Source organism: Tricharina praecox (assembly GCF_024521635.1).
Source record: "Tricharina praecox strain CBS 144465 chromosome Unknown BZA05scaffold_13, whole genome shotgun sequence".
NCBI lineage: Eukaryota > Fungi > Ascomycota > Pezizomycetes > Pezizales > Pyronemataceae > Tricharina > Tricharina praecox.
The window spans coordinates 171,171-183,401 of NW_026250415.1; the positions used below are offsets into that span (position 1 = coordinate 171,171).

The 12,231-nt window shown below is 54.1% G+C and overlaps 2 protein-coding genes and 1 non-coding gene across 3 annotated transcripts; 1 reads left to right on the top strand and 2 right to left on the bottom strand.

Moving 5' to 3' along the window:
- Nucleotides 1-2,262: 2,262 nt before the first annotated feature.
- Nucleotides 2,263-2,766, bottom strand: BZA05DRAFT_445236 (uncharacterized protein; the record flags this gene model as incomplete). The annotated part of the gene is made up of 1 exon (XM_051486982.1): nt 2,263-2,766. One exon carries the CDS (start codon nt 2,764-2,766, stop codon nt 2,263-2,265), a length of 504 nt encoding a protein of 167 aa, XP_051339061.1.
- Nucleotides 2,767-5,128: 2,362 nt separating this feature from the next.
- Nucleotides 5,129-5,209, top strand: BZA05DRAFT_t190. Its single transcript has one exon. It is a non-coding gene; the product is annotated as a tRNA-Gly (tRNA).
- A 1,685-nt stretch (nt 5,210-6,894) lies between these two features.
- BZA05DRAFT_474192 (ferric reductase like transmembrane component-domain-containing protein) lies at nt 6,895-9,618 on the bottom strand (the record flags this gene model as incomplete). Its single annotated transcript, XM_051488114.1, has 8 exons — nt 6,895-8,054; nt 8,106-8,227; nt 8,292-8,344; nt 8,411-8,922; nt 8,991-8,998; nt 9,081-9,122; nt 9,211-9,250; nt 9,575-9,618. 8 exons carry the CDS (start codon nt 9,616-9,618, stop codon nt 6,905-6,907), a joined length of 1,971 nt encoding a protein of 656 aa, XP_051339062.1. The 3' UTR covers nt 6,895-6,904.
- Between the last annotated feature and the right edge of the window lie 2,613 nt (nt 9,619-12,231).

The following is a 12,231-nucleotide window of genomic DNA, read 5'->3' on the forward strand; positions in this document are numbered from 1 at the left end:
TCGCGGGAGAGTTCGAGTATTCTACAATAACACTGGTAACTACCTACCCTTGTAAAAAAAAGGGGGGGGTATTTTTAACGGTGGAGCGACTGTTGTGCCATTATTTTGTTTTCAAACCCGTAGGAAAAGTAAATACCACATCGTGATAGTTGAGAATCTCACACATGTCCACTTATTGACCCATAGAAGCAATTCAAAACATTGTACAGTCCGTGTTGGATACAGAGACGTGTCGCTAGTTTATAACGAAGGGAGGGGATATACAGTTCACAGGCTTTTCCCGTGAAAATTGGGAGCCGTAGTACAAGTGATCCTGCTTATAGACAAGGAACTGGCCAGAAATTCCCTCTGTAGTTAAAACAAAGCGTTTAAGTGTATTAAAACGTTGCAGCAGCGTTTTCTTGGCATTTTCTTGGCATTTTCGAACTGTTGAAACTATATCAGAGATGAAACTGGGCTCGAGTTTTCTCGCTTATGCAGCATTTTTCACATTGGTCTTGAAGCACTAAGCACATGGATTTCTATTCTACTAGTACTACATACGAGGCCAGCGGCCAGTATCCACGGCGGCCAGTATCCAGTATCCAGTATCCAGTATCCAGTGTCCAGTATCCAGTATCAAACTATACACGGCGGCCAGTATCTGCAGCGGCTAGACAAGTATTACTGCAAGGTGAGCTACCTATAAGAAACATGAGCTATTAGCGAGAGAAGCTATCGGGGAAAGGAGGAGCTGCGGTGAGAGTAGAGTTGCGGCGGGAGGGGGAATAGCATTTGTGGCGGGAGGGGGAGTTGTGGCGGGGGAGGAGAGCTATGAGACTGAGGTGCTATCAGCGGCAGTAGTAGTTGCGGCGGGCGGGGGAATAGCAGTGGCGGAGGGGGAGGAGTTGCGGCGGGGGAGGAGGTGCTGGGGGAGGAGCTGCGGTGGGGGAGGAGTTGCGGCGGGGGAGAAGGTGCGGCAGGAGAGGAGTTGCGGTGGAGGAGTGCTTCAACATTCACTATCCCTATCTAGGCGGGCCAAACGTTTCGACTCTTTCACTACTATTATTGCGGCCGATTGCAGCTACCGCAGTTCCTACATCACCCCTTGACTCAGTCATTCCTGTTCGATGACTAGAGTCATTTTTCATCCCCACTCCCACCAAACTCCCATTACTCCCTCCCGTGGCAGCTCACCCATCGCTCCCCCACACCGGAAAACAGTAGAAAAATGCCAAGAAAACGTTTAAATTGTCGAAACGTGACGACAACGGTAGAAAAATACCAAAAAAACGCTCAAGTGAGCACCAACCATATATCTCGTACTTGTGTTTTTATATTTCCACCAATTCCTGTTTATTTAGGCGTTAGATCAACGTATTACAAGCTCACATATTGTCTAGCTTTATGCCGAGTTTACAATTTAAAATGGGTGTACTGTCTATCATCATTTTAATTCCGCATCGGTTTTACGTTGCTCATATTATTCTAGATGCAATAGTTGCGCAATACCGCGGGGCCGCTTGTGAAATCTAATGATCGCGCAACCATTTCCCCACCCACTGCTCACGTTTAAACCCCCCCCTTTTTTTTACAAGGGTACCTATACGACTTGAGATCGAAAAGGTGCCTTCGGAGGCGCCCTGATCACTTAAGTTATTATTGAGTACAAAATGCCTACTGTATCTACACCCGAGTGAGTGTAGAGTGGGTTAAGGAGAATATACGGAAATGATAAAGTTAATGAAATCTACCCGCCCGTCGTCCTCCTTGTTTACCACTCCCTCCGCCTCCTCCGTTGCTTCCTTCTCTACCTGAGCCAAGAATGCGGCAGATTGTTTGTTGGTAATCTGCCACTTCTAGAACCACGATATTGTCTTTGGAAACTCCTTAGCCGATATGCGGTGTCCGAGCGGTGCACAAGTATTCTGCTCTGATTATTGGTGGACCCTAACCCTGACTGTGGGTGAGATTTGATACAGCTGCGCATTTCAGTAATGTTTTTGAAGCCAGTTGACACGCTCCAACGTGCGCGCTCTATGAACATCATGGAAGATACAAGTTAAGTGCTCCATCTACTTTTTCTACTGTATAGTGAATGGGGGGGGGGGGGGTAAAAAAAGCATATCCTTCACCCCCCCCCCCCCCATTCACTATACAGTAGGTAAAGTACGGTAAACTCGAGAAACCAAAACGCAAATTCAACTCCACCACCGCCCCCTATCACCGTAGCTGCCCGCCACCCCACTCCTCCCACCGTGCCCAACCGCGCGATCGACACCCTTAATGATGGACGCTCCGCTTGTGCTTATCCCACGTGCTCTTCCTCGCAAAGGACTTGTAGCAGTGGGGAAAGGTGCACGCGAAGCGCACCCACGGCACGTGCACGTCCATGTGCTCGACGAGATGACTGCGTTTCGAGCAGAGGCGTTTGCAGTTCGCCGTAGAAGACGTCCACTGGCAGGCGAGGGTGTTGGTTTTGCTGACGCTCTTCGTGGGGTCGGTCGGCGGGATGCGCCTCGCGTGGCTGTTCTTTGCGTGCAGGTTAAGCTCGGCGATCGTCGGGAACTGCTGGTCGCAGTTGTTCCAGCCGCACGAGAGAACGGGTTGCACAGTGCTGGTGCTGGTAAAATTTGGAAGTCCGTGGAAGAAACGCGGCGGCGGCGGTGAAGGCGGCGGCGGAGGCGGAGGGGGTCTTTGGTCCTGGTGGGGATTTGGGAGGAAAAGACCCACGCCGGCAGGATGGGGGGGTACCCCGTAGGGCGTGCAAAAGATATCAGGGTCCATGGCTGTCAGTTGAAACTCGAGGGAATGGTTTCCTTAAGAAGTGAAAGAAGAAGCTAATTATCATGGTCCATGGCTGTCGGTCAAAACTTGAGCGGATGGTTTCTTTACGAAGTAAAAGAAGAAGCTACATGAATTATCCCTGGTAAAGTTTTCCCAACGTTTCAACGTCTCGTAGAATTCACGGTGCGCAATCAGGGCTTTACCAGTTTGTTGAGAGGGATGAACCTATTGGAAAGATTTTCGCGTGATGCTTTGGGGACCGTGAGAGTACCAAGTTAGTATACTCCGATTCAACTGGTTCGTCAGTGACATACCTATACAACGGCGTGGGACCCGCAACCGGTGCACCGCTTCAATCGCATCATCAAATATCATTGTACCATATCTATGGCGGTTATGTATTAAAGTCGAGGCACGTGAGCCGGCAGATATCGGTGGGATCCTTTAGCGGGTGAATTAGGTTAGCCTTTTCCCCATGCAAATGTATATACCCCACAGGCAACCTAAAGGATATGAGCTGCTGCAAGAATGTGAGGAAACTATCTTCAATCATTCTATTTCCTTCTGATCCGCGAAGCTCGTCTGATACCAAGCTCTTTCACCTCGTTCGATATGTTGGTGTAGGATATGTGGGAGAGGAGCGTACCCCAACAGTTTGTGGGGCCTTTCGACCAGAAATCCCGAAAGAGGTGGCGTCATCCGACTGCATAAGGTCACGCCAGAGTGATATTTCACGACGACGGTCCGTATTTCAGCAGTTTAACTTGTCATCCGGACACGTGGGTGAGGTGTGTGCGGGGGAAGACTTACCATTAAAAGCGTATATATGAGCCATCACTGTGAAGTGCTAGCGCATTTAAGGAGTATAAAGCTTAACTCTATCTCCACCTCTGTTTCCCAATAAAACCCCTGAAAACCCTATGCTTCGGTGGTGTATTTTTCAGCCGATTGCTTATGAAGCTCAGCATTATATTATAATAGTGATTGTGTGTCCGAAATATCCTCTGCATTTCCTCTCCTGCGTCGTCTTCCTTATACACTAATGCTACATCTCCGCCGTTTGTAGACCGCCGGCATCGCCGAAATGCGGAAACACAGGTTCGAGGTGCACCATCTTTAACCTTCGCGGCACATACCTACCTATCCGGTACTTCCGCCAGTCATCTAAAGAACTGTCCGGCGAACGAAAATCAAGGCCGCCCCACGGGGCCCCGCAGACTATTCCATTAGAGCAATCCTCGGAAGTTTCTTTCTACCGAGGCCACGCACACCACTGGCTGGAGCTGCCTACCCGACCGCATGGGCACCCGGGCTTCCGGGCAATGGAGATTGTTTCGGTACATCCGCCAATCCGACCGATGAGATATTCGCACGTCTCGTCACTCGAGGGCCGAGCTGCACGTCCGTTTCGCGGTCTGGTGGCAGGCAGCGAGACCTGAACCATTACAGCACCAGGCCCACCACCACGGTGTCGGTCTACCAAGGCGCAGTACAGATCAACGGTTCGTCGGTCGGGATCTATCCCGACCAGTCTAGTGCATACCTAAAAGTGGTCTGGCTTGGTCTATGTAGAGTAGAACACTGCCTCCCATACGCACATGCCACCGGCGCAAGATCAAGCTCAAGCTCAAGCTTAAGCACCACCACCACAGCTACCGCGGGCGAAGCTGGCATGAACTGCCGCCTCGGCCCTCAATTGCCGTAGCCACTGTACCGACTAGATCGCCACTTGCCGTGGTCGCCGGCACGCAGGACTTTCCGGTTCGACTGCGATCCATCTACCACTGATAGTCTGATGCCGTTCCCCTCCCCTCCCCTCCTAGCGAAGCCCTCAAGTTCCCCCCGTTGACTGCGCACACCTCCGGGCGAGAAAAACGTTTAACATTCTGCCTCCATCAGCAGCTTCAGGCCCCCAGTTGATACAAGCCAGAACAATTCGCTGGATGCAAGTGCACCCTGATACATGGAAGGGCTTGGCGGCTAGTCTACCGGCACTCGTTTCAGTTCGCATTGCATCGCTTGGGTAGTTTCCGCGAAAGACATGCTTACTTCTTATCTGATAGAATGATAGTCATGGAATGTGGAGGAAGCCACTCAATCAAGATTCACAGCTCTGGTGCGCACACTCGACTATACCTGTACTCCCATCGGCGCCAGCGGAATCGTCCATTCTAAATTCTAACTTCTAAATCGCAGCCAGCAGCCGGCCTCACCTTGCAGATTGCAACATTCGCCGAGTGCAAAGCCTTCTGCCACCGAGTGATATCGCATGAATCATGCACGAGTCCACATATCTCCATACATTTCCACCTTCTCATAACATTAGGCTGGATAATCTACAGTGAAAAGCCGCACATCTACAGATTCAGTAGTGTAGGGGTATCATGGGCGCTTGCCATCAAGCATTCTGCGCCCGACCCGGGTTCAAATCCCGGCTGAATCAGTATTTCTTTTGTCTCGATTCCAAGTGACTGGGGGATTTCGCTTCCGCTTTTGCTTTTGCCTCGTGGAGGGGGAGGAGACGATGATCAGCAGTGTAGTGGGCGGGAACCTGGGCAATCCGTCTGTTGTCGGGCCCAGCTAGTCGATGAGATGGATATACAAGGACGAGGAGGCGGAAGTCGAGAGAAAAGCTTAACAAGTTACAACTTGATGGATTTTCTGGATGGATTCTCACAACTCACGATAGGGCGGCCGGGTCAGCTCTACTCACTCACTCACGTCAGTACTAGATATATAGTATGTTCGACCATTCGACCGCCCGAGCCGCGAGGGGGAATCACTGCTGTACTGGCCTAGTTGGGCAAGATTCCAAGCACGATTGTCGCTCCCCGCTCCCCCGCTCCCCCGCTCCAACAATGCTAGTACCCGAAGAATGAAGCCGCCTAGAGGCTCGAGGCTGGAGGCTGGAGGCTCCTGGGAACGACCAGATTCTGTAGCATGGTGATAATTGATTTCCGCCGTCGGTCAGCCTGGCGTGAACGTTGGAGGGTTTTGAAGGAGATGCGAGTGTGGGATTCCGGCGGCGTATATTCTAGAAAATCGGCTGTTCTAGGAAGTTGGCTGAGAACAGAAGAGTGCTCCGTCCTCGTGGAGTCATGGATGCCAGAGGTGTCGAGACTTGGGAATATGAATGGATGTGATCATGGGAATGGCGATGCGTGATCAGCTTGACAGCCGCCAGCTTCCAACTTCCGCCTCGGACTACCGTATGTCACCATGGCCTGCCATATCACGTATCACATGCCACATGTGGCCCGTGTCTGCTCGAATCTGTGAATCTGCGACTGCTGATGCCGTGATACCCTGGTATCGTGATACCGTGGTGCCTGCCATCGTACCGTGACACCTTCATACGGTTTCGAGGCGAGAAGCTGTCCGATGTGCTGGTCCCTGCAACGGTGGAACCTACTCTAGTGTGCACATACCTGGCCTGCCCGCCTGTCCGCTCGACTGCCCGCCAACTCGCCAACTCACTAACTCGCCCGCACCCCGCTCGCAGTCGGTAGTCCTCGATTCCCAACTTCCTAAATTGCCAATGTTTGTTAGCACCATTCCAAGTTCTGACAGGTACCTAGGTAACGGTGTACTAGATACCGGTGTTACCTACAGTGGGATTTCCTGAGTCCTGAGTCTTGAGTCCTACCGAGCAGTGCGGAGTCCTCAGTTGGGTCACTGGGTGGGTGGGTTCGGGTGGGTCCGCCGGTGATCGGTCATGGAGACTGGAGTGCAGCGCAGTGCAGTGGAATACTCCGCAGCTCCGCCTGAGCGGATTCGAAGTAGGCGCCAGCCAGGGACTGTACATGTCATGTCGTGTCAAATAATAAAGTCCCGCCGACCGGGGATGAGTATGATCGATCTAATTCATTGTATCATACATGCTGCAAAGCATGTGTTCTCATGACAGCAGAAATCCTTCCTATGACGACCGGAAATGAAATTCTGCTGCCCAAAAGCCACCCTCATCGAAAACTGATCCCAAATGCAAACCCAAATCAACCAAAAAGACAAGGAAAAAAATGGAAATTTAAAAACCAAAACGCCACATAAACCCCCAATCGAAGCCGTATACCCTACAACAAGCCCAGCAGTTGTACCCCCCCCATCCCCCACTCCCCATCCCCCACTCCCCAGTTCGCTACCACCCATACCCCTCCTCCCAATACGCAATCTCTCCGGTGCCCTTCATACCGCCCGCATCCTCCAGGGCGAGTACACTCCCCTTGCGCGCACAATCCACCACCGCCGCGCCACCACAAGCAACGACGCACATGGGCGTCCCAGGGACCCTCTCCCTCGCCTCTCTAACAATGGTATCCTCAATCCTCGGCCTCCTATACCTCACCTTCACGCCGACGGGCAGCCTCCACGAGTCCCCCTCCTTCGCGCGCGTGATAAAGACCTTAACGACGACATCCTGCCTAAACCCCAGGCCGCGGATGTGGGCGAGCAGCTTCTCGGCGAGCGAACCATCGCGCACGCTCCAGATGAGGACGAAGCGGCGGCTCGTCTCGACGCCGGTGGAGAGGTGCTGCTGCAGGTACGGCAGGGCGGTGGAGATGCCGACGCCGCCTGCGATGAGGATCACCGTCGGGAAGGCCTGCACTGGTCTCGCGATGCCGTAGGGGCCCTCTAGGAGGCAGGGGAGCTCGATAGAGTGATTTGGCGCGGCGGTGACGCGGCGCAGCAGCTCGAGCGTGACGCCGTGGCGCGCGTGGATCAGGAAGGTGAGTTTTGCGCGCTGGGGCCCGCGGCGCGCGGAGGACGTGGTGACGACGAAGGCGGCGTCTTTGCGTGGCGCGCGGGGCTTGGACGGCCGCTTCTTCTCCCGGTCCGTGTCCGTGTCCGTGTCGTGCGTGTTGTGCAGCTGCAGGCTCGTGATCTTCTCGTCGGCTGCGAGCTCGCGGATCCGCTTGTTGTTCGGTGGCGCCTCGCGCTTCGCTGAGATCTTCTCGAGGAGCACGAGGACTTTCTCGGGCGCCTGGGTCAGGCTGGGCCCCGCCGGGCGCCATGCCGCTGCCGTGAAAGGGTGGCTCTCCCAGAAACACCAGCGGTCCGGGAAGTACAGGAAGTAGTGCGCGCCTGGTGCGAAGCCCACGTCTTCCATCTTGGGATGCACGGTGAGGCGGATCGTGGTGGTCCCCGGGATCAACTTCACCTTTGCCACGTTGCGGCCGCGGAAATTGAAGATTATCAGGCGCACCACGCGCAGGATCCGATCCAGCGCCCAGATTCCGACGCAGACCCAGACGTAGATCGAATACGGATGCGTAAAATCTTTGACGTGCCTGTGGGGACGGTTAAGAGGGAACAAATGAGGGGGGACGGGGGAAGCTCACCCGTAGAGAAACGCCAGGAAAAGAATTGCGCCGATTATGTGCACCACCAGGAAAAACTCGTACCACCTCTTCCGCATGGCCATCATGCTGAAGCACAGCATGGCGCACACCGTTGACGTCGCCTGTGCTTGTCGTCAGTACCGGAGTTACACCGTTACAGCCCGAAAAGACCCTCAGAGCACTTACAGCAATTCCATTGAACCAAGCCTCTCTCTTCCCACCTTTCGACATATCCCAATCTGCAAATGAAGCCACCAATCAGCTCTGTCCCGTCGTCGTCGCCGTCACATTTCCCCATCACTCACGATTCTGCGCCGCAAAATAGCCATAACCCGCCGAATGTATGATAGCCTCCAGCGTCGATATCCTGCCGATCCACTTATGAAAGACCTGAAAGTCCCTCTGGGGCCAACCCGTAACCCAAATGAGGATATTATTCCTCCCCGCAAACAAAAAGTAAATCGGCATATTAACGATCGCGAGGTGTCCGGCGCGATCACTGACCGCCTTAACCGTGCGGCCGGTGCCGACATAGTCCGTAGCGAGGAACAGCACGTTGAGCAGGAGGTAGCCAAAGACCATCAGCGTCTGCCCGCGCGTCGGCCACTGGTAGTACCCCATCGGCCGGATGTGGTGGTCGCCGAACAGCGCCGGCAGCAGGAACCGCCGCCGGAACCATGTTTTTAACCGTGTCGGCCGGTCCCGCACCTGCGCCGTCTGCGACTCGCCATCGTAGTTGTGTGCGCGCACCGTTGTCACGAGGCTCGTCACAAGCCCGATGAAGATTATTATCCCGCACGCGATGTAGAGCGCATTCCTGAAGCGCACGGATCGGTTAGGTTACGCCGAGGGGAGGAGGGTTGCGGGACGACCGAGGGAACGTACCCGAGCGCCTGTGGTTTGGAAGTTGGGTTAGCTGCTGATCAATTCTGGGGTTGCGCACGGCCCGAGGGGCAGACGGGAAACGGAGCTTACCTGGTTTCGTGTCAGGTTCAGGGCTTCATTGAGGGCGTCAGCCTGGCGGGGGTTGTGATTAGCATATATGTGACGGAAGGGGAGATTGTCCGTGTGGGCGCACGAGGAAACACTACATACCATATCTAACACTGCTCTCGGGTCTCGATTCCGGAAGCTTCGAAGCTTCGCTGGGGGGTATCAATTGGGTACAGTATGTACGTAGGACAGTCGAGGTAGTTTCTATGCGATTGCGTCTGCGTCTGCGATTGCGCCTGCGGTGTCGCCGTGGATATAAGACGATATGGTGGCTGTTGGTGTGGAGTCACAGTGGAACGTCGTCTCCGTTTCGGACCTCCGCTATAACATATCCTCGAACGACGACGACGACAACGACGACGTGGTTGCCTCTGGGTACGTAGACTGTGGGTATCGTATCGTATCGTAAACGGCGACGCAGGGACGAGACAGGCGGACGGGGGGTGGATGGGGCGGGTACGAATCGCAAGGCTCACTGAGTAGTCGAGTGGTTGTCAATGTCCGCCCCTTCGCAGGCCATCGTGGACGAGTGCGAAACGGAGCTGTTTTCATTCACCGCACCGCGACGTCGACTCCGGGCGTCCATACAACCATTCAATTGGGATGCACACACCTCAGCGAAAAAGAAGACGAGGAAGAAGACTTGTCCAGACGCCAGCGTGAGAAATAACTACTCTATACCGGAATTGAGGCAAGTACATGCCGTCCCCTCCTCCACCGTCCAGCAGCCCAACCTACGTGTACCGACTTGCTTGCATGGAGAGTAGTCGGTATGTACTCTAGGTAGGGGAATAATGCAGGGCGCTCAGCAGGCTAGTTGGAGATGATGAGGTCGCTCGCCCTCTCTCCTCAGCCGTCAGTCGGTCAGTGGCAGCACTACTGTGCCGATGGATGGGCCGTCGAGTACATAGAGTACATAACAAGCACTCAAATGGGACGAGTGGCGCGTGGCGAGGGGCGAGCGGCGAGGGGAGCGGGTACATAGTTCGTGCAGACGGGACGAAAGCAAAGTCTACGCTGTAGTCGAGTCGAATAGAGTCGAATAGAGCGGTACGCCCAAATCCACGGCGTGTCCCGGAGGCCGGCCCGCAGGTAGTCGACGTCAAGGAGACTGCTGGCTCGCTCGCGTACAGGCGGCCACGGATAAAAAATAAAAAAATAGAAACAGAAACACACCCGAAAACTATCCCGGCTGGGGATCGAATGTCTCACCGGGCGACGACGGAGGGGGAAGGGCGAACGACGTCAATGGTGGTCTCCTCCAACGACGATGGTGGGGTGGTCCGAGTACCCACTCAACCCAAGCAGTGTGTGTTTTCTCCTGTTCCCATCTCTCTTTCACTCTCTACATAGGGTATCTCAGTCGGCAGTCATCTCTTCGTCTTGGCCTTGCTTGGTTGCTTGGTGTTGGAGGGGGCCCGTTTCGCGCCGTCGTTGCAGCCAGCCAGTCACCGCCAGCCACGACCGCCCTGCAGATATTCGACATGGGTCGTCTTCGGCCTCAGAAGAAAGAACGAAAGAAAGGAAAAAAAAACACACTGCATACCTATCAGGACAACGATGCAGGTACCCCACGTTTCTTCTTATTCTGCGTATGGAAGAAGAAGAGAATCGAATCCAGTCGGTGGCCGGCCGGCGGGGGGAAATGCGCCACTGTAGTGGAGAGGGTAGAGGGTGGAAACAAAGTACAAGCTGTGTGTACTGTACTATGTAGGTTCCTGTTCGACTCGGAGAGGGAGGGGGCGTCGGAGCGAATGAGAACGAGTGCCTTATCGATAGAGGCTGCGGCTAGCCTAAATTATTACCGAGTCCGGAGTGCCCCCAGGATGTTCTACGGCAGGTATATATCCGCACACCTCCTCCTCCACGAGTCCACGGAGCAGCAGTGGTCAACTGGTAGCTACTTACTTAGCCACTGAAGCAATTATGCATCCCAAGTTCCAATCAACGGGAGCCGTAAGCATAGCAAGTAAAGCCATAACCACCGTAACCACAGTAAGCAAGTAGACACCGTGCAGTACCGACCCCGCCCAGTCAACAACCCACGAACCCTTGCCCATCTCCGTGTCACCGTGTCACATCCATTCTGTTTGCCTGCCTACCGAAACGGAAGATGGAGCTGGTGCTCAAGCTCCAGCTCATCTAATCTGACGCAGTGTTGGCATCGTCGTGAAACAGCTTGAGGGCCGACACATCACGCAGTCGGTGCGAGAGATGCTGCCGGCAGGTCTGGATGCGCGAGAGCAAACAACCCGAACTTAAGCAGGTACAACGCGTTGGTGCATTGGCGGTCACTCGCTGCTGCTGTTGCTGCTGCTGCTGGCTGCTGCTGGCTGCTGGCTGCCATCTGAACGTAGGTACGCTGCTGCCGCGAAAATAATGTACCATACGCCCGTCCGCACGCACGGTCCCTGCTGGAAAGAGGGCACTATAAGGATTGGATCGACGACGGATGGGCACGTCGTATATGATGTGCTTTCTCGTACGGTAACTGCGGTGTTGGTATCGTGCACCGCCCCCTTTCGGTAGAGTTGCACTGTTGAGCCACGAACATCAGCCACCGCCGGACATCACCTACCAACGTCCGTGCTTGTCAGAGAGGTGGCATACGCAACCGCCCATCGACCGCGAAGACAAGAAACGGATTCATATGCACTCCGTGGGTCACTTGGGAAAACACATCGACGATTCGAGGATTCGAGAATTGACGTGCAGATTAGGTTGTCGCAAACAAAGTAGGTGAGAGGGAAGAAGGAATGAAAGTAAAGAAAACAAATTGAGTTGGTTTCGATCCGGGTCTTCTAGAAGACTACCGTGGAACAAGTCACTCCATCGCGCCCAGCAGATTGATTATTTTGATACTAACTAAGTGCTATACAGGCAAGGCCGACACGGCGATACCTGCTTCATTCGGCGATCCGGCGATGCGGCAACTTGAAAGGCGTTGGCCATCTCTCCACTCCCTGTAAGTTGTCGCGAGGAGTGTTTGCCGGCGGCCGTAACGCATATGTAGTGTGCATATGTTGGAATCGTTTACATCGTTTACATTGGTGGTATAGACTTCACTCCTTGCTCTTTTCCTGGAAAAACTACTGATCGGTTCCAAACAGAAATATGCACACGCCCTCAAGGC